The 24802-nt window shown below is 55.8% G+C and overlaps 1 protein-coding gene across 6 annotated transcripts in view; it reads right to left on the reverse strand.

Moving 5' to 3' along the window:
• The window catches only part of DNMT3A (DNA methyltransferase 3 alpha), a 268395-nt gene that overhangs the window by 105309 nt on the left and 138284 nt on the right, over positions 1–24802 (reverse strand). For 3 of the 6 annotated variants that reach the window (XM_075126271.1, XM_075126269.1, XM_075126268.1), the window contains 3 exons: positions 9950–9996; positions 8516–8662; positions 4029–4061 (listed from right to left, as the gene is read on the reverse strand). In XM_075126271.1, coding sequence (XP_074982372.1) covers positions 4029–4061; positions 8516–8662; positions 9950–9996 — 227 coding nt within the window. The remainder of the gene's footprint in view (positions 1–4028; positions 4062–8515; positions 8663–9949; positions 9997–24802) is intronic. The other 3 variants (XM_075126272.1, XM_048846079.2, XM_075126270.1) reach the window with 1 other exon arrangement.

Raw genomic sequence — 24802 nt, forward strand, 5'->3', positions numbered from 1 at the left:
AAGTAAAGGGTTAGCTGGTAGCCTGGGTGCAAGTGGGAAGGAATTGTAAATGGGCAATGAAATGGTTGTTAAATGTTACAGGTGTGGTATTCTGTAGGGGGAGTAGGCTCAGTGTTTGAGCACAGGACACGTGCAGACAGCACCTGTCCATCACAAGGAGAAGGAAGAGTTGGACTGTGTGTTATGGGTGTATTGGGGCATTGCTCAAAGAGACCACAGTGAAGGCTGCATGGGCGTTTACCTTAACTCAGTATTTCCTGGGTTTCAGAGGTGGAGTTTTGCCAAATTCAACGTTCTGGAAGGGTGTGATCCAGCACCAGGCAACCTGAACTCTGCATTAACTAAGTTTTTGCCATTTAACTTCCTAGTTTTTTAAACACGAAGAGAAATGTTTGTTGGTAGGAGTTATTGGTCATTTGCACAGCTGTAGTGCTCACCTGGGTTTGCAGCTGATATGCTACTGTGGCTAGGTAACAATCAAAAGATTTAGGTTTTATATACAGTGAGAGTTCTCAAAGAGCTCATTTTACACATGGGAAACTGAGGCACTGAGAGGTGAAGTGATGTGTCCAAGGTCACCCAGCAGGCCAGTGGCAGAGCTAGGAACAGTTCTAGTCCAGTGATCTGTCTATCAGAACACAGGGTTCTCTGTGACTCCTCAGGGCTTCTCCTCTCTCCTGTACATAGAGTTATAGTGGAAAGGATAACGGTCGTGCTTTCAAATAGTTGCAAGCCTTCCCACCTTCCCCCCTCCCACTCCTTCCCCCTTAACTGAGCCCTCCAACTCTTCTTCCTTCCCCTACCACATTCCCATTTATCCCCCTCCCCAGAACACTCCCATCCCTCACTGCAGACCCTTATTACCGCCTACTCTTGTACCTCTAATCACCGTTCTCCCTCCTAGCGAGCATTCGCATGTGTAATTCATTTTCTTCTCAAAAATACATTCAGCACATCTCAGTATTCTGCTGTACTCCGATTACATTTATTAAAAAACCCCAAACCAGACCCCCACCACCGTGACAGGCAGATTTCCCCCAAACGTTTATGATTCTTTCAGATTTCTGCCCAGGGTGGGTTCCAGACGTCACAATTAGAGGCTCAGAGTGGTGGTAAGTGGCCCATTTATCTCAATGTGATGTTCTCAGAGGAAAGGGAACACCCCATGGAGATGAATACAACCTGAAAGAGCGGCCCTGAGACACATGAACTGCTCCATTCCTGGCAGTGGGTCTTCCCGTCTCTGCACCCTACTACTAGAGAGTTTGAGCAGAGCCTAGCACACCGGTTCTCAGCTCCTCACTCCAGCCAGCCTCAACAGTGTGTCAGTGGGTGCTTTCTTGGTGCATGCTCTGAGCCTCATGCCTGTTCCAAGCTCCCCATGCCAGAGTGGCAGGGCTTCCCCAGATCCTCCTAGCTCACATGAGGGGGGCCGGAAGCAGGGTTCAGATACCTACACAGGAGTAGTGACCCCCAGATCACATGATTGGATTTAGAAGGGGGGTGCAGACACTCCCAGAAAGGCAAGACCCCTCCAAAACCTGGGTCACATGAGGGGGGCAAGGAAATAGGGGGGTCACACCCACATAGATGAGCAGATCCCCCCAAGATCCTGACACACACGGGGTGGAGGGAGTGGAGCTCAGACACCACTGGAGGAAGCAGGGACCCCCAGATCCCAACTCACATGGGGGGTCATGTGGCGCACACATAAGAGAGGAATGTGGGGCTGCCAGGTGCCTCTGTCCCTACTCTCCCCATTAGTCACCCCCTATATCCCGTTTCCCAGTGTCCCACCCCTTCCTCCTCTCCTCTCCTCTCCTCTCCCACTCCCCATCCCCTGATCCTCCAACCCTGCTCCCCTATTCCCACCTATTCTTCCACCTCTAAGAACTCGCCCCTCCCAGGGAGCATCAGCGTGTGTAGTTTACTTTCTTCCTAGTTTCAGCGCCTTCTGAATACTCAGTTGTCCTCAGATTATGTTTCCTCAATCTAAAGACTGCCAGGGACAGAAGCAGACTGGAGCAACATGCCTGCTTTTTTAACTGCCTGTTCCTACCCCGGGTTGGATCTGAACTCACAGTACCTGGCTTGGTGCTCAGAGTCCCTGAGCAGAACACGTCCTCAGAACCACTCAGACCCCGTGGCACACAATGACTTTTCCAGATAGCTAGCCTCTCTCCGGACATATGCAGTGGAATTAATTAAAGGGGTCGATAAGCACATGATACTTGTGACGTGTCTAACTGGAGAAGCAATGCTTTTTCAAATCATGTTTTCATTTGATCCCCCCCCAGGGCTGGTGGGTGCCAAGCCCTGTCTTGGGGTAACCCTTGAGCGCTGGACATGCTGGAGTGAGGATCTGAGTTCTACCTGTGAGCAAAAATAGGTCACCAGAATCTGTCAACTTTAAGACAAACTGTTTTTCCCCAGGGGGTTCTACCGAGGGGATCATTGGTCAAATGGCCCCAAATCTGGATCAGTTACCGAACCCCGCACTGAAGGAGACACAATGGGGCAATCCGAGTAGTCGTGTAGATTTTAGAGCACTCAGCGCAGTTGGATTTCAAACACGAAAGCTGGTCTGGACCGTAGGTATTGCAGAGCTGTCACTGCTATACTACAGCCAACGAACCCGAACAGGCACGGGGCAAGAGCCTGCCGCTCCGAAGACGGAGAATACACCTAGGCAAAGAGGATTTTAAAATGGTGCTGCATCCTTTGTTCTCGTCCTGTCTGGCCTTGGCCCGCGAGCTCTTTGAGGCAGGAACTGGCTCTACATTTGATCTGTGTCTGTCAGCAGGGTACAGTCCGCCAGGAGCGGGCTACAGCGGGTTTGATCCCCTATCAAACTTCTGTTTGCCTTTACATCGGGGCCCTCCTCTGCCCCCCGAATCCTCTTTTTCCTCCCACATTTCCTATGCCTGGAAACCTGCCTATTGCCGCCTCCTGTTCTCTGCCAGAATCAGCCCTGGCTTCACCTCCTCCTGTGGCGCCATCTCCATTCCCTCTCCCCTGGCCTACGGCAGCCCCCTGGGCTAGCCTCTTTCCACCACGTGGTACTGCCATCACTTGGATTTCATCTCCACTGTAAGCTCCTCAGGGCAGGAACTGAGCCACTTCCTTTACCTGCAAAGTGCAATGCACACCCAGGGCGCTAGCCAGCTCGTAAGTCCTAGCTCTCCCCGGGCCACACACACATGCCCCCAAACTCGGACACCTCGGCTGGCTGCCCAGGCACACCCCGCCACGGGCTTTCCCCAGCCTGTTTCACAGACCTCTCTCTCTTACTACCCACCCATCCTGCACCAGCCTCCCCTCCGCCTATTCAACATGCCCTCCCAGTGCTGGCGCAATGGCTTCCTCCTCTGCAGCTTCTGAGATTTCTGCATCTCTCTGACAGAGTCTAATGGACTGTCTATTTTCAGCTCTCCTCTGAGACCATCTCTTCTTCTCTTTCCTCTGTGCTGTCTGCACTGCCATGTCCACAGCACCTACACAACGCATTCGACCTCTCAGCGCCTCGCTCTCTCAGCCAGGGCTTAGCATTTCATTAACCCTATAAGGCTCGTCCGGGTGTCATTTGCGTGACAAACACTGCAAGGAAAGGGACAGACTGTATGTGGCATGGGCTGTCTGAGTGAATGTGATGGTGCGTGGATATGGTGCTTTAGCCGTGTGACTCTCTGCGGAGTTGTTAGTGCACGTACACATACAGAAGTGTTGAAGTGTGCATCCATAGGCGTACATGTCTATATGCCAGTGTGTGTACACCAGTGCGTGGATGTGAGACGGGGTGAATGGAAGTGTGGGTGTGAACGAGCAGGCCTGTGAACATGGGAGTGAACACAGGTGACTGGGAGTCTGAGGTCTGGGCACACCCTGTAACATGTCCAGCAGCACAAAGCCCAGGGGCTCCACGCCCCCCACACAGCATTTCAATGTCACAGTAAACACTGCCCAGAAGCAAAGCATGTCCGTGCCCCTCGCTCCGCCCCCCAGAAGGAAGTTACACCCATGCCACGAACCTTGTCAAGCTGGGATGCCGATGGATTATCAGTCTGTGGGGAGAAAGGTAAAGGAGAGGAGGGTGTTAGCAAACACAACCACATCATTCAGTACATCAGAAGCTGCCAGCCGCCCCGTGTGGGAAGCAGACGTTGCAGCAGCAGCAGGGGGGGCAACAGCACAGGGAAATCCCCTTCCCCTTTGCAACACACTGAGGCCTCAGGAAAGGGCCCCGCACCTTGAAGCCCCCCTCTGCTCAGTGAGACGGAAGATAATGGACGCTTGTGCCCATCAGTCAAGGGAAGCTGCACCACCAGAACCAGAGCAGACACGGAAGAGGAGGGGGGTTATTTTTTGGGGGGGGGGAATTATCGACTTGTTTTTTGTGGGGAGCCGGTGTCCCTCGCTCCCTGGCTTCTAGGCTGTTCTCCACTGCTTGCCCAATAGCCGTAACCTCGCAGATTGTGGCCCTGAGGTTTGTCACTCCTTCACCATAGCTGGAAAGGGGACAAGGACGTGGCAGAGGTGGGCTTTGGGCAGGCTCCCTCACTTTGGCTGAGTGCTGTCTCCATGGCATCTGTGCCCACCAACCCAGTATGGAGACAGGTGCCTGCAACCCTGCCACAGAAGCATTTCCTGCGGATGCCTCCCCACATGTGCAGTGCTCAGACTGTGCCATCCCTGCCCCAGCTCATACCAGCCCTGACAACCATCTTGCAAAGAACTCAGACAAGAAGCTGCTTTGCATTCACCGGGTGTGTCTGTTCAGGGCAGGGGCCTGGCTCTCCTGGAGAATTCTCTGCAGTCCCTCCTGACCTTCTCCTTGTTCTATGGCTCACCCCAGTTATATGCCATCTACGCAACTACTGTGCGGCTCTCCTGCCCTTGCAGTGCGCCAGTCCCTTAGCACTGGCAGCTACAGGATGAGGCCGAGACCAAGAACACACAGAGGTGGACACTCCATATTACAACCAGCTGACGCATGCAGGGTCCTTCCCTCCGGGGGGACCCACTACCTACGGTCTTCCTTAAAGGCCTTGGGATAGAACTGAATGCTGTAGGTCACAGGGGGACCAAAGGGCAGTCCAAGAAAATCCACAGCTCACTACACACCAGCTCTCAGACCATGGACTACAGGCCACAGCATCCAGTGCTCCAAACAGCCTTAAGAATGAATTCCCATCCCAGCACGAAAGGGGACCAAGCCGGTTGGCTCAGAAGAGAGCGGTGTATGCTGGGACGAGCAGTCTTTGCTCCTAGACAGCAAAGATGCAGCTGCTTCCTCCATGCAGGACAGAGGCAGGCCCTGGGCTTGTGCCAAAGTCCCCTACGGCCTGGATTTATTTACTCTGGTTTGTTTTTAGTTTAATCACATTGTGTTTGTCTTGGTTCTCCTGGCAACCAAGAGAAAAGGAAAGATCCCATTGGGAAGCAGAGAAAGGGCAAGGGCTTGGGGACCAAATGTGTCGTAACGAGCGCTTCAATCTAGCAGAGCCCTGCCTAACAAGATGCAGGGTGAGGAGGTGGAAGTTAGACACATTCAGGCTGGAAAGAAGGTGCCAGTGTTTAAGAGTGAGGGGAACAATTTACCCAGGTTGTGGCGGCTTCTCCAGCCCTGGCAATGTTAAAGCAAGACTGGATGGTTCTAAGAGATCTGCTTTAGTTCAAACTGGAGTGACAGGATGATCACAGTGGTCCCTTCTGGCCTGGGGAATCTAGGACTAGCCCTGCAGTCCAGACACCCTCCATGCAGCTTCCTGCACACTCCCCTCTGTGTGTAGGAGTCCCCAGGACACAGCCAGAGCGAGAGGCCAAAGGACCTTCCGGGAACCCTCCAGACTTTGACTAGCCCTGAGAGACAGTTTGGTCTCGCCGCGAGGGCACTAGGTTGGCAGGCAGGAAACCTGGCTTATATTGGCAGCTCTGCCCCATAGCTGCTGTGGGACCCTAAGTTAGTCTGTTCCCCTCCTTGTACGTCTTTCCCCTCTCACCCTCGCCTACACTGACTATCAGCTCCTGGGGCATGGACTGTCTCACTCTATGTCCACACAGCGCCTAGCCCGACGACAGGGCCTCTGCCTGCGAACAAAAGGCAAAAAGCGGAAATCTGGCTGCATTCTGGCCGGCTCAGGTGCGCTCCTGCTTGCCCAGGTCTGAGAGAGCGGGACAGTGACTCAATGGAAGGCTTTCCTCCTCAGGCTTCTCACTAGCTCCTCCCCACTGTTCATCAGCAGCCCGATTCCCAGTGCGTGGGGAGTGGGGTACGGGAGGAAGGGAGGGACCCAACGGGGCAGGGTTCAGTGGCAAACGCCAGGAGCCAGAGATGTACGGATTCATTGTGTGACATCATCACATGGTGAACCTGGAGGACCTGCCCTCTGGGGTCTGGCTAGGGACAAGAAAACAGCCCGAGGGAGAGACACAGACACACAGGAAAAGAACCTGATGCAGAAAGGAAAGCCACCCAAAACCACAAGAGGCCCCAGGCCACCAGCACACGGAAAGAAAAGACGACTCCACCTGCCCCCTGGTACCCCCTGTCCAAACTCAGATCTCCTCGGCCGTCGGCTGTTGGCAATGGCAGCTGCCAGCACCGATCCTTGCCAGAGGGCAAGGGAAGAAGAGCAGCACACAAAGGAGGGTCGCAAGGAAGCCATCCCCTTGCAGCACTGTGACCTGCGCTTGAAAGCAGAGATGGTTAGCAGAGCCCAGCAGCCGGGCATTTCCGACAGTCCAGCACAGCCCGGGGAGCGCCACGAGAGGGGAGGAGACAAATGCTACTTAATGGGACAGCAGCATTGGAGGCCCCACGTTCCGGTTTTGGAAAATAAGAACCAGTCTCATGAACACAGGTGGTGCTGGCCCATGGGACCCTAAGCAAGGATATTTTGGGGCTCCCTCTTTCCCCTCCCCACCCTGAAGAATATTGCTTACATTACTCCACAAACCAAACCAATAACAACCCAACACACACTTGTTCAGTAAGTACAGGCACACTAATCGGGCCCCGTGAGCTGCCTGGGGCCCTGAGCCACTGCTTCCTCCGCTTCTCCCCAGCCCAGCCACGGCTGAGGAACACCATTCGTTCCCAGAAAACAGCTTTTGGTCGGTTTTGAGCATTCCCAGGCAGCCTCCCCAACCCAAATACAACAGGGCTGGGCTGGGGGGCAGGACAACATGTACCTGAAACTGACTAGAAACAGGAAATTACACTGACCGCTCTAGTCTCACTGACCACAGTGAGTGAAAACGGCCTCAGTGGGGCAAGGTTACAGTCATTTAGCTGAAATCTTGGTTTCCATAATTGGTGTGGTCACTGGCATAGAGACAACGGCCCAGGCTCTGCTCTCATTTCACTGCTGTAAATCGGGAGCGAGCTCCCTCGAGCCAGCCCTGCGCCTCGACAAGGACAGCAGGGAACCTGGCCCAATGTTGAATAAAACAGAACAAAAAAATGAAAAACGAATGGTAACCAGTCAGTTACCTTCCTGCACGACTGCCCGTGCTGGCTCACCCTGGAGAACCCAGCCATGTTCTCTACCTTTGCTCCTACCTTTGCCCCGGGCAGACTTACTTGAAGGCCTAACAGAAACATTTCCATGGAGATACGGTTCCCAGAACGGGGACCATTTCAAAGAATGCTGCCGGGTGTTCGGCTCTGCTACCCCCCAGAGTTCCCAGAAGCCCCTGCTGGTCACAATGGCGAGGCGAGAGAGGGGGTGGGGGGCTTTGGAGAGAGAGAGAATGAGACTAGAAAGGAGGCAGATCCTTCCTGCTGTAACCCACATCCTGGCCTGACCTCCTGAGTGCTCACCACACCTCCCTGAGCTCCCCACTGGTCACGCGGGCTCTGCTCTCAGCTACAGACTCCCCCAGACAGGGCTGCAAAGCACGTGCGTGTTCACAATTAACGATGCTGTCAGGAGCGGGCTAGCCTGGCTACGAACAGCCCAACTGTGTGCTAAAGGCCCTGCACTGCTCGCCGCTAACGGAGTCTCCTTTGGTTCAAGCGGGAGGGCCCTGTGCTTTTGAAGCACAGAGTCTGCGTTCTGCTGTCCCCAGGAGGTACAGTGATCAACGGATGGTCACCGATTTGTTACTAGAACCATTTGCTGCCCCTCCATCTAAAGAGACTGGTTCAAACACAAAGGCCTCATCCAACCATTTCCTCGCCTACCCCGTCGAACAGGCCAGCAGCACAGCTCGACTGGAAGGCTCTCCCTGCTCTGGAGGGCCGCGTGCTCCTCTGAAACCTGCGTCTGTGATGGGGAGCCAAGGGGAGGGGAGAGGTGTCAGCTTCAGCAGAGTTGCCACCAACATGAGAAAGCCGCTGTAAGAGTGGGGGATCAAACAGCGTGGGGGCAGGTGAGTGGGGGGAGAAATCTGAGGCTGGGCTGAATCCCCACGGAGACGAAGCGTACTGTGTCAGCTATCTACGGCTGGCAGAACGTACCCCTCGCAGGGTGAACCGGCCTGCGTCCAGGCAAGGCAGAATCTGTGTCCTTACCTCCCTTTTCCATCTGGCCAGCCACTCATCTCGCTTCCTCTTGCTGATGTAATACGGGTCCCCGGCCTGGAAGGTGAGCCGCTGCATGGGCCTCTGACGCAGGCTTGACTCCCAGCCCAGCCCACCACGCAGGCGGCCTCGGGATCCCTGCTCGCAGGCAGTGAGAGAGGAGAGAGACAGGCTGAAAGGGGCTGGCTTCTCAGCTCACAGTTCTGAACACGGGGGGCCTGGGGCTCGCTGGGGAAACAAGGCAGTGAGGGCGGAGAGAGACCCATGGAACAGGGGGTGGACGACCAAGGGACACAGCAGGGAAGGGACTCACCCACCGCAGGCCATGTCAGCAGCAGAGCAGGGAACAGATCCCTGGCTCCTGACTCCCAGTGCCACTGCTCAGGGCAGGGCCATGTCACTGCCAGAGCGTGAGGCTCACAAATCCAGGCCAGGTTTTACCTGTGGCTACACCATGTCAAAGGCATGCTAGCTCTGGGGTCAGAGCAGGGTACCAGGACCCCTGCATCCCCTCAGTCCCCCCACTGGGATGGGGGAGGTTTCTGCAGCTCCCACTTTTCCCTCCAGAGAAAAATTAGCCTAGAGCGTTGGCCTCTCCCAGGATGGGTTCTAGCAACGCAGTGCCTGGGAGGCCAAGCAGGGCCGAGCTGCAGGAATTAACCTGGGAAGCACCAGCCACCGACGTTGGATTGCAGCGCTCACCCCAGAGCCCAGAGCAGAAATGGCAGTCAGGCCTGTTCAATCAGAATTTCTCTGCCAGACTCCTACAGGAGTGCATTACGGAGACAGAGATGGTTAGCAGTGAGACCTACTGGATACCCAGAGCCAGAGCTAACCCTACATTAGCCAGATCCCACCACAGACACCACTGTGTGTGTCTGATCTGTGCACACACATCTGCAGTACGGGCCTGGGACAGCTCCGGCAATCGTGCCCCGATATGCAGCAGAGGCTCTGGGATCGGGGTCTCACTCTGGAGCTGACGGGCTCTGGAATGAGACCCCGGGGTCTCTAGCGTGCTCAAGTGCCTGGTGCCTTCTGTGTAGATAAAGGGCTCTAGTGTCCAGGGTGCAACTTAGCCCAGGCCCCCATGTGCTGAACCAGGCCCTGGTGAGACCGTCCATCTGCTGCATTGTACCTGGCCAGCCTCTCACGCTCAATGCAGCAGCTTCTTGAACCCCTCTCCGATTGCCCAGGGGGTTGGACATGCCCGCCCCAGACGCCAGGCTGCAGCCTGACAGGAACTTAGCCATGTGGCCCAGTGGCCACTTGATTCTGCCTGTGCTCTTGCTTCGAGAGGGCAGGAGTCAAGGCTCCCAGCCTGCACTTAGCTCTGCGGGTTAGCTGGGTTCCAGGGACTAACGCATCACCAACAGCTGGCAAGGCAGTGGAGTCCCCAGGGCAGCGACCGTGGCACATACTTGCCTCCATTTTCAGCGAGTCGTAGTTAGCTTCTTCCTTCTCTTCTTTGCCTGTACAGAACACAGAGAGCGCAGGTCAGCACACAAGGAGCTGAGCCAGATCCCAAGGGACACAGGCCAGTTCAGAGCAGAAAAGCCAGCTGGGCAATACCACTGCACTGGCCTCCTGAAACCCTCTGCCTCTGGGAGCGTCTACCCTGGAGCCACAGTCCACTGTGCCAACCCTCGGCTACCCCACTGTCTCCAATGCCTTTGGCCTCCCACGCCTGCCTGAGAATTCTGGCTGTCTCTCTGCCAGGACATGCGCCCTTCCCCACCGGAGCAGAGCAAGGGGTCCAGGTCCTCCTGTGCGCCAGGGAATGAGGTCTCCAGCGTGCCTTCCCTGGGCTGGGCTCATGGGGGACAACTGCTCTCACTTCATAGTCTCCAACTCCAGCGGCCATGTCACGCGGCACCTAGGAATAGTGCCGCCTGGAGGCCTCAGGATGCCAACAGACTGGTGGTGACCCCTGGAAATGGGCACGCACTGGCTAGGGGGCAGGGCGGGAAGGGAAGTGTTCGCAGCACTATGCAAAGGTTTCTGGTTTCCTGTGTTATCGGTACATCTCGCTGCCTTGCAGGTATGAGCAGAGCTGCTGCCAGGAAAGCAGCTAAAAATAAAACCAACCGTTTCTGGGGCTGCAAACCCTTGACACATTCAAAGCGACTGTGTTATGAGGCCAAACACAAGGGGGGGCTGAGTGTGAGTTACCGTGAGGGGCGAGGCACATACACATCTTTGGGGTGGGGGGGCGGGGACTCTGCCTTTTGGTAAAGGTGTAGTTAGTGGATTTTCACTGGTCATGAATGCAAGGCTACAGCCCCCCTGAAATTCCAGCCCTGGTGTCCCCAAACACAGCTCTGACGCTGCCCCTCAGCCTAGTCTGGCAGCCCACCCTGTCATTCCAGTCCAGTGATCCCCATCCAGCTCTGCTGATTCACCTCAAGCCACACAGAGTATCCCCATAGTCCAGCCCTGGCCTAACCCAGCTTTGCTGCTACTCCCTAGGCCTGAGCGACACCACTGCAGCCTGGGGCGTCTCTTGAGAAAGGCAAGCCGTGCACACTGAGCTGCCCCAGACTGGGAGCTGGGCTTGGCAGACAAACTCCCATAGGGCTGGGAGAGACAGTGCCAAGCTCCAGGTCACTCATGGCCTCCTCCATTTGCCCCGGGATCCTGGATCCTGGGGTGCCGAAGAGCTACCAGTCCGAGTGCAGCACGCTGACAGATTTGCAGTCCTCTCGCACAGTGCACACACATTTGCTGGCTCCCGACACACTGCCACAAACGCTGACGGGGGCTGGGCCTCGCTAACATATTCCCAGGGCTTGGGGCGCCCTGGCAGATTCCTCAGGCTCAGGGCCCAGGTGAGGGAGGGTGTTCCACGGCCACTCCCCACAAGCTGGGCACTGCTCTAGGCAGGCCTGGAGCCACACGGCCTGGTTCCTAGGGAGAGGGAAAGGAAGAGCTCTGTACCGAGCAGGGCAGAGGCACCTGCCCTGAGGTGCTGTGACGAAGTGGGACTGTTCTTAATGTTTCCTCTGAATAGTGTGGGGGTGCCTCAGTTTCCCCTATGCAGTTCTTAAGTATCTAGGGGGTGGGATAAGGGTGTATGATTGTTGCAGAGCCCTAGAGGGCAGGTGTGTGCAGGGGTCTGGACACAGAGAATGGCCGACACCCTGTTTCCTGGCACCTGATGGCCTGGCCCTTCCCCCCTGCAAGGTGAGAGCTAAAGGGTTGGAGAACAAAGGAATCAGATGACCTCCTGGCCCGGGGAAAGGGACAAAGCCCAGAGGAGGAGGGGCTGGAGGGAGTTTCAGTTTGGGTCTGGCTGGGGACATGAAGTGAAGTGCAGACGTGGTTGTCTGGCTCACTGCCCCCCAAAATGGACCCGGCTGAGGGGTCCTGTTCTTCTGCACCTACAAGCTCTGTGTTAGACCACGTTCCTGTCATCTAATAAACCTCTGTTTTACTGGCTGGCTGAGAGTCCCGTCTGACTGTGGAGTTGGGGTGCAGGACCCTCTGGCTTCCCCAGGACCCCGCCTAAGCAGACTCGCTGTGGGAAGCTCACGGAGGGGCAGAGGAGGCTGAATGCTCCGAGGTCAGAGCCAGGAAGGTGGAAGCTGTGTGAGCTGTGTGTCCTGCAGACAGGCTGCTCACAGAGAGAAGACTTCCCCAGAGTCCTGACTGCCTTCATGGGGAGCAGTTCCAGAGCATCGCCCGGGGACTCTGCGATAACTGGTGGCAGTGGTGGGATCTACTGCACCCTGTGGATGGCGCTTCCTGCAGTAAGTGACTGGGGAGCAGTAAAACGAAGCGGGATTGACAAGGACCAGAGCTGCTGAAGGCTCAGAGAGGAGCAGTTTTGGGGGGTGGTTAACCCCTGGGAGTGTGTGACCAGCGAGAAGGACTGTGCAGTAATGGGGTCCCCCTGGGGACTGCGGTGAGCAGTCTCAGGGGTGGAGGAGTCTGTGGCTTGGCCCTGGGAGAGAGAAGGACTTTGGCAGTAACAGGGTTCCCCTGGGGATTGCAGCGAGCATTCCCAGGGGCGGAGGAGTCTGCAGCTCGACCCTGGCAAAGAGGGGGTGACCTCGAGAAGGGCTGGCACATGAGGGGTTCTCCCTGGAAACCGTGGGGAGCTGAGAGCACACAGGCCTGTGAGTCCACAACAACTTGGGAACAGTGGAGTGATGGCCTGTCACCATCTTCTGAAGAAGGACATTGTAACCCTGTGCAAAAAGAGAGGGTTGAGCATTGGAAAGTTCACCAAAGCACAGTTAATCGTGCAGCTGGAGGAGGATGACCGCTCTAAGGAACAGATTCCTGACCCAAATGGGGCTATAGCAGGATCTGGGAGCAGCTGTGTGACGATGTGATGCAGCAGGGACGGGGGAGTGTTGACCTGGGAATGTGTCCTGGGGATGGGAGACTTGAGAGCCTGTCACCTGAGCCAGGAGGGGAAGGGGGAGGTGACACCTCTACCCGGGAATAAGAAAAGGAGTACTTGTGGCACCTTAGAGACTAACCAATTTATTTGAGCATGAGCTTTCGTGAGCCACAGCTCACTTCATCGGATGCATACCGTGGAAACTGCAGCAGACTTTATATACACACAGAGATCATGAAACAATACCTCCTCCCACCCCACTGTCCTGCTGGTAATAGCTTATCTAAAGTGATCATCAAGTTGGGCCATTTCCAGCACAAATCCAGGTTTTCTCACCCTCAACCCTGACTGGGCTGAGAGGGATCAGACTGCTGCCGAGGACATCCCAAGACCCTTCCTACCTAGGCCTGGGGGAGGGATTGGGGGAAGCCCAGCGAATACCGAGGACATCCTGACCCCAGCAGCCAGCAGGGGATCCTCCCGGCAGAGCTCCCCATCCCTGGAGCGGATGCAGCTGGAATGGGAGAGGGAGATGAAAATGAGGGAGCTGGAGGATCATGAAAAACAACGTCAACATGAGCAGGAGGAGAAGGAGAAACAATGTCAGCATGAACAGGAGGAGAAGGAGCGGGAACATCAGAAGAAGGAGAGGCAATGTAGGCATGAGCAGGAGGAGAAGGAGAGAGAACGTCAGGAGAAGGAGAAACAAAGACAGCATGAACTGGAGCTGGCCAGGCTGAGGAGCAGTGGGGCCCCGGCTGTGGTGAGTGCAGGGCGACCCAAGACTGCAAGGAGCTTTGATAAGTGCTTCCTGGCCCAGTGGAAGGAGGGGGAGGACATAGATAGCTTCCTGACGGCATTTGAGAATGCCTGCGAGAGGCACAGGGTTGACCCTGCAGACAGGCTCCAGTTCCTCACCCCCTTACTGGACCCCAAAGCCGTGGAGGTGTACAGCCAGATGACAGGGCCGGAGGCAGGGGACTATGAACTGTTCAAACAGGCCCTGCTCCGTGAGTTTGGGCTGACCCCCGAGATGTACCGGAGAAGGTTCCGGAGTCAGCGTAAAACGCCTGAGGTCACCTACCTACAACTGGCCAACCGGATGCAGGGATATGCCCGCAAGTGGACAGCTGGGGCCCGAGCTAAAGAAGACCTGCTTGACCTAATCGTACTGGAGCAACTGTATGAACAGTGCCCTTCCGACCTGAGGCTGTGGTTGGTGGACAAAAAGCTCGAGAACCCCCAGCACGCAGGGCAGCTGGCCGACGAGTTTGTGAACAGTCGGTCAGGGGGTAGCAGGGAGGAGTCCCAAAAGAACAGGCCCCCCCCCAAATGCAGAGAGAGAGTCACCAGGGGACCTCCTAGCGGGGAAATAGGGAGAACCCCCTCCAAAGGGGTACGCCTGGCGTCGGGCCCCTCCGACCCGCTCTGTGGACGAACGTGACCTGAGCTGCTATCACTGTGGCCAGAGAGGCCACGTATGGACACAGTGCCACGGGCTCAGGGACAGACTGAGCAGACCCAACCTACCCAGGGTTAACTGGGTAGGGACCCAGGTGGATGAGGGGCAGACGACCCAGGCAAGGGGGGCTGCCAGTTAACCACCTGCTCAGGAGGGAAGAGTACCCCCGGCCAGCCCCGCAAGAGGGCTGGAGGCTCTGGACTCAGGGTGCTCAGTTTACAGGGTGGGCGCGGGGCTGTCCCTCCGGAGAGAGTGCCTTGTTCCCCTGGAGGTGGATGGGAGGAAGGTCAATGGATACTGGGATACGGGCGCGGAGGTGACGCTGGCCCGGCCCGAGGTGGTGGCCCCAGATCGGGTGGTGCCCAACACCTACCTGACCCTGACGGGGGTGGGCGGAACCCCATTTAAGGTGCCCGTGGCAAGGGTACACCTGAAATGGGGGGCCAAGGAGGGCCCCAAGGATGTGGGGGTACACCACCATTTGCCCACTGAGGTTTTGATGGGGGGGGGACCTAGAGGACTGGCCAAGCAACCCCCAGACCGCCCTGGTTGTGACCCGTAGCCAGAGCCAGTGAGGGGCACTGCGCCCTGACCTTGGGGAGGGTACCACACCAGAGGCGCAGGACCCTACCCTGGTGGGGAGGGAGCGCCGAGGGGCACGGCTCAGAGAGGCTGTGGCCTCAGACCTGGCCACTAAGGGGGAACCGGTCCCCATCCCTTCCCCAGCCGCTGAGTTCCAGGCTGAGCTGAGGAAAGATCCCTCCTTGCGGAAGCTCAGGGACCTGGCCGACCTCAGTGTGGGACGGACCATGAGGAGAGGCTGCCAGGAGAGGTTCCTGTGGGAGAAGGGGTTCCTGTACCAAAAATGGGCTCCCACAAGGGAAGTAGAGTCCTGTGGGATCAGGAGGCAGCTGCTGGTCCCCCAGAAGTATCGCCGCAAGCTCCTGTACCTGGCCCATGACATCCCCCTCACAGGGCACCAGGGAATCTGGCGCACCCGGCAGAGGTTGCTACAGAACTTTTACTGGCCCGGGTTCTTTACCACGGTCCGGCAGTATTGCCGATCCTGTGACCCCTGTCAGAGGGTGGGGAAGGCCCGGGACAAGGGGAAAACGGCTTTGAGACCTTTGCCCATCATAGAGGAACCTTTCCAGAAGGTGGCCATTGACATAGTGGGACCTCTCAGCAAGACCTCCTGCCTCATACTGAGAATGAGGGGTGATCAGCAGGTTATCTCAAGTGCTTATATACGAATGCACAAAGCCTTAGAAACAAGCAAGGAGAACTGGAGGTCCTGGTGATGTCAAGGAATTATGACGTGATTGGAATAACAGAGACTTGGTGGGATAACTCCCATGACTGGAGTACTGTCATGGATGGATATAAACTGTTCAGGAAGGACAGGCAGGGCAGAAAAGGTGGGGGAGTAGCACTGTATGTAAGGGAGCAGTATGACTGCTCAGAGCTCCGGTACGAAACTGCAGAAAAACCTGAGTGTCTCTGGATTAAGTTTAGAAGTGTGAGCAACAAGAGTGATGTAGTGGTGGGAGTCTGCTATAGACCACCGGACCAGGGGGATGAGGTGGATGAGGCTTTCTTCTGGCAACTCACAGAAGCTACTAGATCACACGCCCTGGTTCTCATGGGTGACTTCAATTTTCCTGATATCTGCTGGGAGAGCAATACAGCGGTGCATACACAATCCAGGAAGTTTTTGGAAAGCGTAGGGGACAATTTCCTGGTGCAAGTGCTAGGGGAGCCAACTAGGGGGAGAGCTTTTCTTGACCTGCTGCTCACAAACCAGGAATAATTAGTAGGGGAAGCAAAAGTGGATGGGAATCTGGGAGGCAGTGACCATGAGTTGGTTGAGTTCAGGATCCTGACACAGGGAAGAAAGGAGAGCAGCAGGATACGGACCCTGGACTTCAGGAAAGCAGACTTCGACTCCCTCAGGGAACGGATGGGTAGGATCCCCTGGGGGACTAACATGAAGGGGAAAGGAGTCCAGGAGAGCTGGCTGTATTTCAAGGAATCCCTGTTGAGGTTACAGGGACAAACCATCCCGATGTGTCGAAAGACTAGTAAATATGGCAGGCGACCAGCTTGGCTTAACGGTGAAATCCTAGCGGATCTTAAACATAAAAAAGAAGCTTACAAGAAGTGGAAGGTTGGACATATGACCAGGGAAGAGTATAAAAATATTGCTCAGGCATGTAGGAATGAAATCAGGAGGGCCAAATCGCACCTGGAGCTGCAGCTAGCGAGAGATGTCAAGAGTAACGAGAAAGGTTTCTTCAGGTATGTTGGCAACAAGAAGAAAGCCAAGGAAAGTGTGGGCCCCTTACTGAATGAGGGAGGCAACCTAGTGACAGAGGATGTGGAAAAAGCTAATATACTCGATGCTTTTTTTGCCTCCACTTCACGAACAAGGTCAGCTCCCAGACTGCTGCGCAGGGCATCACAACATGGGGAATAGATGGCCAACCCTGTGTGGAGAAAGAGGTGGTTAGGCACTATTTAGAAAAGCTGGACATGCACAAGTCCATGGGGCCGGACGAGTTGCATCCGAGAGTGCTAAAGGAATTGGCGGCTGTGATTGCAGAGCCATTGGCCATTATCTTTGAAAACTTGTGGCGAACGGGGGAAGTCCCGGATGACTGGAAAAAGGCTAATGTAGTGCCAATCTTTAAAAAAGGGAAGAAGGAGGATCCTGGGAACTACAGGCCAGTCAGCCTCACTTCAGTCCCTGGAAAAATCATGGAGCAGGTCCTCAAAGAATCAATCCTGAAGCACTTACATGAGAGGAAAGTGATCAGGAACAGTCAGCATGGATTCACCAAGGGAAGGTCATGCCTGACTAATCTAATCGCCTTCTATGATGAGATTACTGGTTCTGTGGATGAAGGGAAAGCAGTGGATGTATTGTTTCTTGACTTTAGCAAAGCTTTTGACAAGGTCTCCCACAGTATTCTTGTCAGCAAGTTAAAGAAGTATGGGCTGGATGAATGCACTATAAGGTGGGTAGAAAGTTGGCTAGATTGTCGGGCTCAACGGGTAGTGATCAATGGCTCCATGTCTAGTTGGCAGCCGGTGTCAAGTGGAGTGCCCCAGGGGTCGGTCCTGGGGCCAGTTTTGTTCAATATCTTCATAAATAATCTGGAGAATGGTGTGGATTGCACTCTCAGCAAATTTGAGGATGATACTAAACTGGGAGGAGTGGTAGATATGCTGGAGGGCAGGGATAGGATACAGAGGGACCTAGACAAATTGGAGGATTGGGCCAAAAGAAATCTGATGAGGTTCAATAAGGATAAGTGCAGGGTCCTGCACTTAGGACGGAAGAACCCAATGCACAGCTACAGACTAGGGACCGAATGGCTAGGCAGCAGTTCTGCGGAAAAGGACCTAGGGGTGACAGTGGATGAGAAGCTGGATATCAGTCAGCAGTGTGCCCTTGTTGCCAAGAAGGCCAATGGCATTTTGGGATGTATAAGTAGGGGCATAGCGAGCAGATCGAGGGACGTGATCGTTCCCCTCTATTCGACATTGGTGAGGCCTCATCTGGAGTACTGTGTCCAGTTTTGGGCCCCACACTACAAGAAGGATGTGGATAAATTGGAGAGAGTCCAGCGAAGGGCAACAAAAATGATTAGGGGTCTGGAACACATGACTTATGAGGAGAGGCTGAGGGAACTGGGATTGTTTAGCCTGCAGAAGAGAAGAATGAGGGGGGATTTGATAGCTGCTTTCAACTACCTGAGAGGTGGTTCCAGAGAGGATGGTTCTAGACTATTCTCAGTGGTGGAAGAGGACAGGACAAGGAGTAATGGTCTCAAGTTGCAGTGGGGGAGGTTTAGGTTGGATATTGGAAAAACTTTTTCACTAGGAGGGTGGTGAAACAATGGAATGCGTTACCTAGGGAGGTGGTGGAATCTCCTTCCTTAGAAGTTTTTAAGGTCAGGCTTGACAAAGCCCTGGCTGGGATGATTTAATTGGGGATTGGTCCTGCTTTGAGCAGGGGGTTGGACTAGATGACCTCCTGTGGTCCCTTCCAACCTTGATATTCTATGATTCTAAGACGACCCGGTCGGGAAAGAAATACATTCTGGTGGTGGTAGATTTTGCCACCCGCTACCCCAAGGCAGTGCCCTTAGCTTCCGTTGAAGCAGACACCGTGGCCGATGCGCTCCTGACCATTTTCAGCCGAGTGGGGTTCGCCAAGGAAGTCTTGACAGACCAAGGCTCCAACTTCATGTTGGCCCTGCTCTGGTGCTTGTGCGAGAAATGTGGGGTCCAGCACAACTGGGCCTCAGCTTATCACTCCCAGTCCAATGGGCTGGTGGAGAGGTTCCATGGGACGCTAAAGATGATGCTGAAAACCATTATGAACCAGCACCCGCAGGATTGGGACAAGTACTTACCTCACCTGCTGTTCGCATACAGGGAGGTGCCCCAGGAGCCTACCGGATTTTCGCCTTTTGAACTGTTATATGGAAGGAGGGTAAGGGGCCCCCTGGACCTGATGAGAGACGAGTGGGAGGGGAAGGCCACTCCCGATGGAGAGTCAGTGGTGGAGTATGTCCTGATCTTCCGAGAAAGACTAGCTGAACTCATGGGCCTGGCCAGGGAGAATCTAGCCAGAGCCCAGAAGAAGCAGAAGGTCTGGTATGACCACACGGCGCGGGCCTGTGCCTACGCCACCGGGGATCAGGTGATGGTTCTCATCCCCGTGAGAAAGAACAAACTACAGGCCGCCTGGGAGGGCCCTTTCAAGGTTGTCAAGCAGCTCAAGGAGGTAAATTACGTGGTGGAGCTGTTTAACAGGGCGCACCACCGCCAGGTGTACCATGTGAATATGATGAAGCCATATTATGCCAGGGGGAATGTGGTGTTGGCCGTGTGTGGACATTGGGAGGAGCAGGGAGATGAACCTTTAGTAGATCTATTCCCTGGGACCAGAGCTGGAAACAGATAGTAGATCTTTTTCCTGGAAACAATTCCCTTCTCGGATCAGCTAACCCTTGCCCAGCAAGCTGAGGTCAGGGGGGTGCTGCGTCCGTACCGACAGCTGTTTTCCAACCGGCCTGGACGCACTAATCTGACTGTCCACTGGGTGCAGACAGGGTTGCACCCACCGATAAGATGCTCCCCCTTCCGAGTCACAGGGAAAACTGCTCAGGACCTGGAAAGAGAGGTCCGGGACATGCTGGCTTTGGGGGTGATCCAGCCATCTGCCAGCCCTTGGGCCTCGCCGGTGGTGCTGGTCCCCAAAAAGGATGGGTCGGTCCGGTTCTGTGTGGACTATCGGAAGCTCAATGCCATCACTGTATCTGATGCCTACCCCATGCCCAGGCCGGACGAGCTCCTAGACAAGCTGGGAGGAGCTCGGTACCTCACCACCATGGACCTTACAAAGGGCTACTGGCAAGTGCCGCTGGATGCAGATGCCCGGCTGAAATCGGCCTTTATCACGCCTCTGGGGCTCTATGAGTTCCTGACCCTGCTTTCGGCCTCAAGGGAGCGCCGGCCACCTTCCAGCACCTGGTGGATCAGCTACTGTGGGGGATGGAGAGTTTTGCCGTGGCGTATATTGATGACATCTATGTCTTTAGCCAGACCTGGGAGGACCACGTGTCCCAGGTTAGACAAGTGCTGGACCGACTCCAGGGGGCTGGGCTGACTGTAAAAGCAGAGAAGTGCAAGGTGGGGATGGCTGAGGTATCTTACCTGGGCCATCGACTGGGGAGCGGCCGCCTAAAGCCAGAACCAGCCAAGGTGGAGGTGATCAGAGACTGGCCCGCTCCCCACACCAAAAAGCAGGTCCAAGCCTTTATTGGGATGGCAGGATACTACCGAAGATTTGTGCCCCACTTTAGCGCCATAGCCACCCCCATCACTGAGCTAGGCAAGAAGGGGAAGCCAGACAAGATGGTCTGGACCGAGCAGTGCCAGGAGGCTTTCTGGGCACTGAAGGAGGCTCTGGTCAGTGGCCCAGTTCTGGCAAACCCAGACTTTGACAAGCCCTTTGTGGTGTTCACCGACGCCTCAGACACGGCACTGGGGGCGGTGTTAATGCAGGAGGATGAAAAGGGGGAGAGACACCCCATCGTGTACCTGAGCAAGAAGTTGCTACCCCGGGAGCAACACTACGCAGCCATTGAGAAGGAGTGCCTGGCCATGGTGTGGGCCCTCAAGAAACTAGAGCCCTATCTCTTCGGGCGACACTTCACCGTCTACACCGACCACTCTCCCCTGACCTGGATGCACCAGATGAAAGGAGCCAACGCCAAGCTCCTGAGATGGAGCCTGCTCCTGCAGGATTACGACATGGACGTGGTCCACGTAAAGGGAAGTGCCAACCTGATAGCGGATGCACTGTCCCGGAGAGGGGGCCCTGAACTTCCCCAGGTCACTGGTCACAGTGACCCCGCTCAGTTCAGTCTCGAAGGGGGGAGAGATGTGAGGATGTGACTCAGCAGGGAGGGGGGAGTGTTGACCTGGGAATGTGCCCTGGGGATGGGAGACCTGAGAGCCTGTCACCTGAGCCAGGAGGGGGAGGGGGAGGTAACACCTCTACCCGGGAATGTGGACGGAGGCTGCAGCAGGGAACCTGCTGCGGGGTGTGTGTGGGGGGGTTAGTTTCAGTTTGGGGCTGGGTGGAGGAACGCAGGGAACCCCAGGGCTGGGGTCTAAGCTCCCTGCTCCCCCAGAAGGACTTGACTGAGGGGTCCTGGGTGTACCCACAAGCTCTGTTTTGGACTGTGTTCCTGTTGTCCAATAAACCTTCTGTTTTACCGGCTGGCTGAGAGTCTCAGTGAATCCCAGGAAGAGGGGTGCAGGGCCTGGACTCCCCCACACTCCGTGACAAGCTGGAGTGGTAGCAAGGCATCCCCAAGACTCCTCTCCCCGACCAGATGGGGGTCTTCACCATCTCGGAGACGGATGGGATTAGAGCTGAGTCTAAGAGAGCAAGAGGACCGTGGGAGACAGCGAGAGCCCGAGAAAGAGCTGCAGAAGCAGCGGCAGCATGAGCTGGCGGTGGGGGAGCCGAGAGGCCTAGGGGACCTCCCAGGGGTGAGTGGGGATAGGCCCCGGGGGTCCAGGTCCGCAGGGAACCTTGAGACTAAATTGCTGCCCCTGGTTAAGGAGTGGGGGGATGTGGATGACCACCTCACTGCCTTTGAAGAGGCTGGCAATTTGAACCAGGGGGACTCTGCGGAAAAGCCCCGGTTTCTAGCTCCCTTGCTGGGTCCCAAGGCCATAGACTCTGTCAGCCAGATGGGTGGGGAGGTGGACAGGCTCCCACTCCTGACCCCAACCTATGTGTCTGCTTGCAGTCTTCTAAGGGAAGGAGAATGCTTCCAACCTTTTATCTAGGGAGTCTGTAAGTTTGCCTGAAAGGGGATTGTGTAGGAATCCGCCTGATCGGCCAGAGGTGATTCTGGATGTACGTGAGAACCAGAAAGAGTCTGTTGTTGCTCAGGAAAGTGTTCCCCTAGAGCAAGCCCTAGGTGAAGAGGGTAAGAGCAGAATTTCTGTGAGGGGTGAATTGTTGCATAGAAAAGCCCCTCGGGAAAGAAATCCTCATGGAGTCTTTTACAAGCTGTTTACTGCAACTGAAGGGTGTGAAAGTGATTTAATCAAGAAAGTTTCAGTTCCTAACAGCTGGAAATTTTTTGTTGTGAATGGATCCACTTGACTTTCCTGTTGAAAGATCCAGTGTGGAGAGCTTTGAGAAGGTCTCAGATGGAGTGAAAGCTGTTAAGAAAGTTAAGCAGTCCTCTAACCAAGTGGCTGTTTGGCCAGCTTGTTGTGGAGACAAGGTTGTTGAGAAAGGGATGTCTCCATGCTAGTTCTGTAAGTGAACAGTATGTGGCCCAGGTCAAGATGGGGGCTCTTAGCCAAGAGAGCCCGAATTGTAGCCCTCCAGACTGGAGCACTGGGAGAAGACCCGACCCCAGTTTGACCCCCGGGGGTTTTGGGGTGGCAAAAGGGCACGGGCTCCATAAACCTTTCCACATGCGGATATCGACCACCCACGACCTAAGAGAGGGCGTGAAACTGGAAGGGCTTGGTATAACTCCCACCGAGGAATGGGAGAGATGCTGGGGCATCCATGGGAACGTTGGTGGGTTCGAACTTCTCCAGGTCACCGGCTAAAGTGACCCCACTCAGTTTGGTCTCGAAGGGGGGAGAGATGTGACGAAGCGGGACTGTTCTTAACGTTTCCTCTGAATAGTGTGGGTGTGCCTCAGTTTCCCCCATGCAGTTCTTAAGTATCTAGGTGGTGGGAGAAGGGTGTATGATCATTGCAGAGCCCTAGAGGGCATGTGTGTGCAGGAGTCTGGACACAGAGAATGGCCGACACCCTGTTTCCTGGCAACTGATGGCCTGGGCCCTTCCCCTCTACAAGGTGAGAGCTAAAGGAGTTGGAGAACAAAGGAATCAGGTGACCTCCTGGCCTGGGAAAGGGACAAAGCCTAGTGGAGGAGGGGCTGGAGAGGGTTTAAGTTTGGGGCTGGCTGGGGACATGGACTGAAGTGCAGACATGGTTGTCTGGCTCACTGGCCCCAAAATGGACCCAGCTGAGGGGTCTGGTTCTCTGCACCTACAAGCTCTGTGTTAGACCATGTTCCTGTCGTCTAATAAACCTCTGTTTTACTGGCTGGCTAAGAGTCACGTCTGACAGCGGAGTTGGGGGTAGGACCCTCTGGCTTCCCCAGGACCCCGCCTGGGCGGACTCGCTGTGGGAAGCGCACGGAGGGGCAGAGGAGGCTGAATGCTCCGAGGTCAGAGCCAGGAAGGTGGAAGCTGTGTGAGCTGTGGGTCCTGAAGACAGGCTGCTCACAGAAAGGAGACTTCCTCAGAGTCCTGCCTGGCTTCATAGGGAGTAGTTCCAGAGCATCGTCTGGGGACTCCATGACAGGTGGTAATGCCAGGAGAGCGGTACTGCCCTGTGCATCTGCTCTAGGCAGGGGTCCCGACCTGAGCCTGAACCCTGGTCCCTGATCCACTCAGCAGCCAGCTCTCGGGCTGGGCCTGGCACGGCAATGAGTCCTGGGTAAGGGAAGGGCCGATCCCAGGGGCTGGAATCCAGCAGCTGGAGAAAAGCCTTTGCTAAGGGACTGGGAACACTGCAATCCCCAGCGCAGCCACCTGTCATGGCCCTGCTCCCGGCAAGGCAGGCTGGAGAGCCAAGGATGGCTGCAGACACACTAGGAGGTACACGCTGGGCACACATTGGGGATTGAGGGTACGGGTGGCGGGAGACGGGCTGGAGCAGTGGGGTCTAGGGGCCAGGCTGGGGGTTGAGGTTAGAGGGTGCACACCCAGGATGCTGCCCAGCCAAGCTGCCCTGTAATGGTTCCTGAATCCATTGCTCTAGTGCAGTTCCCACCGGCTGGCTGTTTGGTAATGGCATGCTGTGGAGTTCTGGCCTTCGAGCTCCACAGCCCTTATACCACTGGGAGCTGGGGCAGGTTAGTCCCATTTGACAGGTGGGGGAAAGTGAGGCACATTAAGGGGAAGGCTCTTGGCCAAAGCAACAGAGGAGTGGGAAGAGGAGAGGACACATGACAGATGTGAGTTCCGGGGCTCACGGGAAGGGGGAAGGAGCTCAGACAGGTCGGTGGTGAGGTCAGGATAACAATGGAAGGTCCTGGCTCCCAGCCCTGTGCTCAGCCCAGTCTAAGCTGCCAATCCTGAGGCTGCACAGCCTGGGTAAAATGAGTGGGTGGCCACAGCCCAGTTGGGAGAGGGGACCCTGGCAGCAGTCTCAGCAGCGTTGGACGGAGTGGGCCGTGGAGACTGAGTGCCTCACTCCCCTCTCGGAAGGGTCCCTCCAGGGCACAGGTGGGCACGCTATGCAGGTGCAGTGTGTGGTGGAAGGGACTTGCCCTGCTGCCCCCTGTGTGGATTTGGGCTCTATGGCTGGCGCCCCCCCTCACCCCCACCCCTTCACATTCCTGAACACATTTTTCTCCAGCCTTCTGACTGGAGATGAAAACTGCCAAGCCCCACTGGGTGCTGGGGCGCAGAGGCTGGGATCAGAGTAGCTCCCCCATCATGCACACTCCCCCTCCTGGCTCCTGGCCAATAGGAAATCAAAAGCACTGGGAATGAGTTAACCCCCTCTCCATAGTCCTGATCCCTTGGGTCGCTTGCAGCCCTGCTGGGCATCTCTGCCCCTGCACTCGCTGCAGGAGAGACACAGGCATCTAGGGTCTCCCAACAGTGCAGGGTGCCTGCCAGGAAGAGAGGAGCCACTCCCGGGGAGCCACAGGAAGAGCAAGCCCCCCTAGGTGTGATATAGAGGGTGTGGGACGCAGGGCAGCAGTTACACACACTGGCAACGTCCCAGAAGGGAGAGAAGTTGGCAGGCAATCCAAACCGCAGCAGAATTAATCCCAGCCGTCCAGTGAACACCCCCCAGGGCAGCTCACTGCTAGCTCCTGAGCGGTTGCTGCAG

The sequence above is a fragment of the Caretta caretta genome, chromosome 3 (assembly GCF_965140235.1).
Source record: "Caretta caretta isolate rCarCar2 chromosome 3, rCarCar1.hap1, whole genome shotgun sequence".
NCBI lineage: Eukaryota > Metazoa > Chordata > Testudines > Cheloniidae > Caretta > Caretta caretta.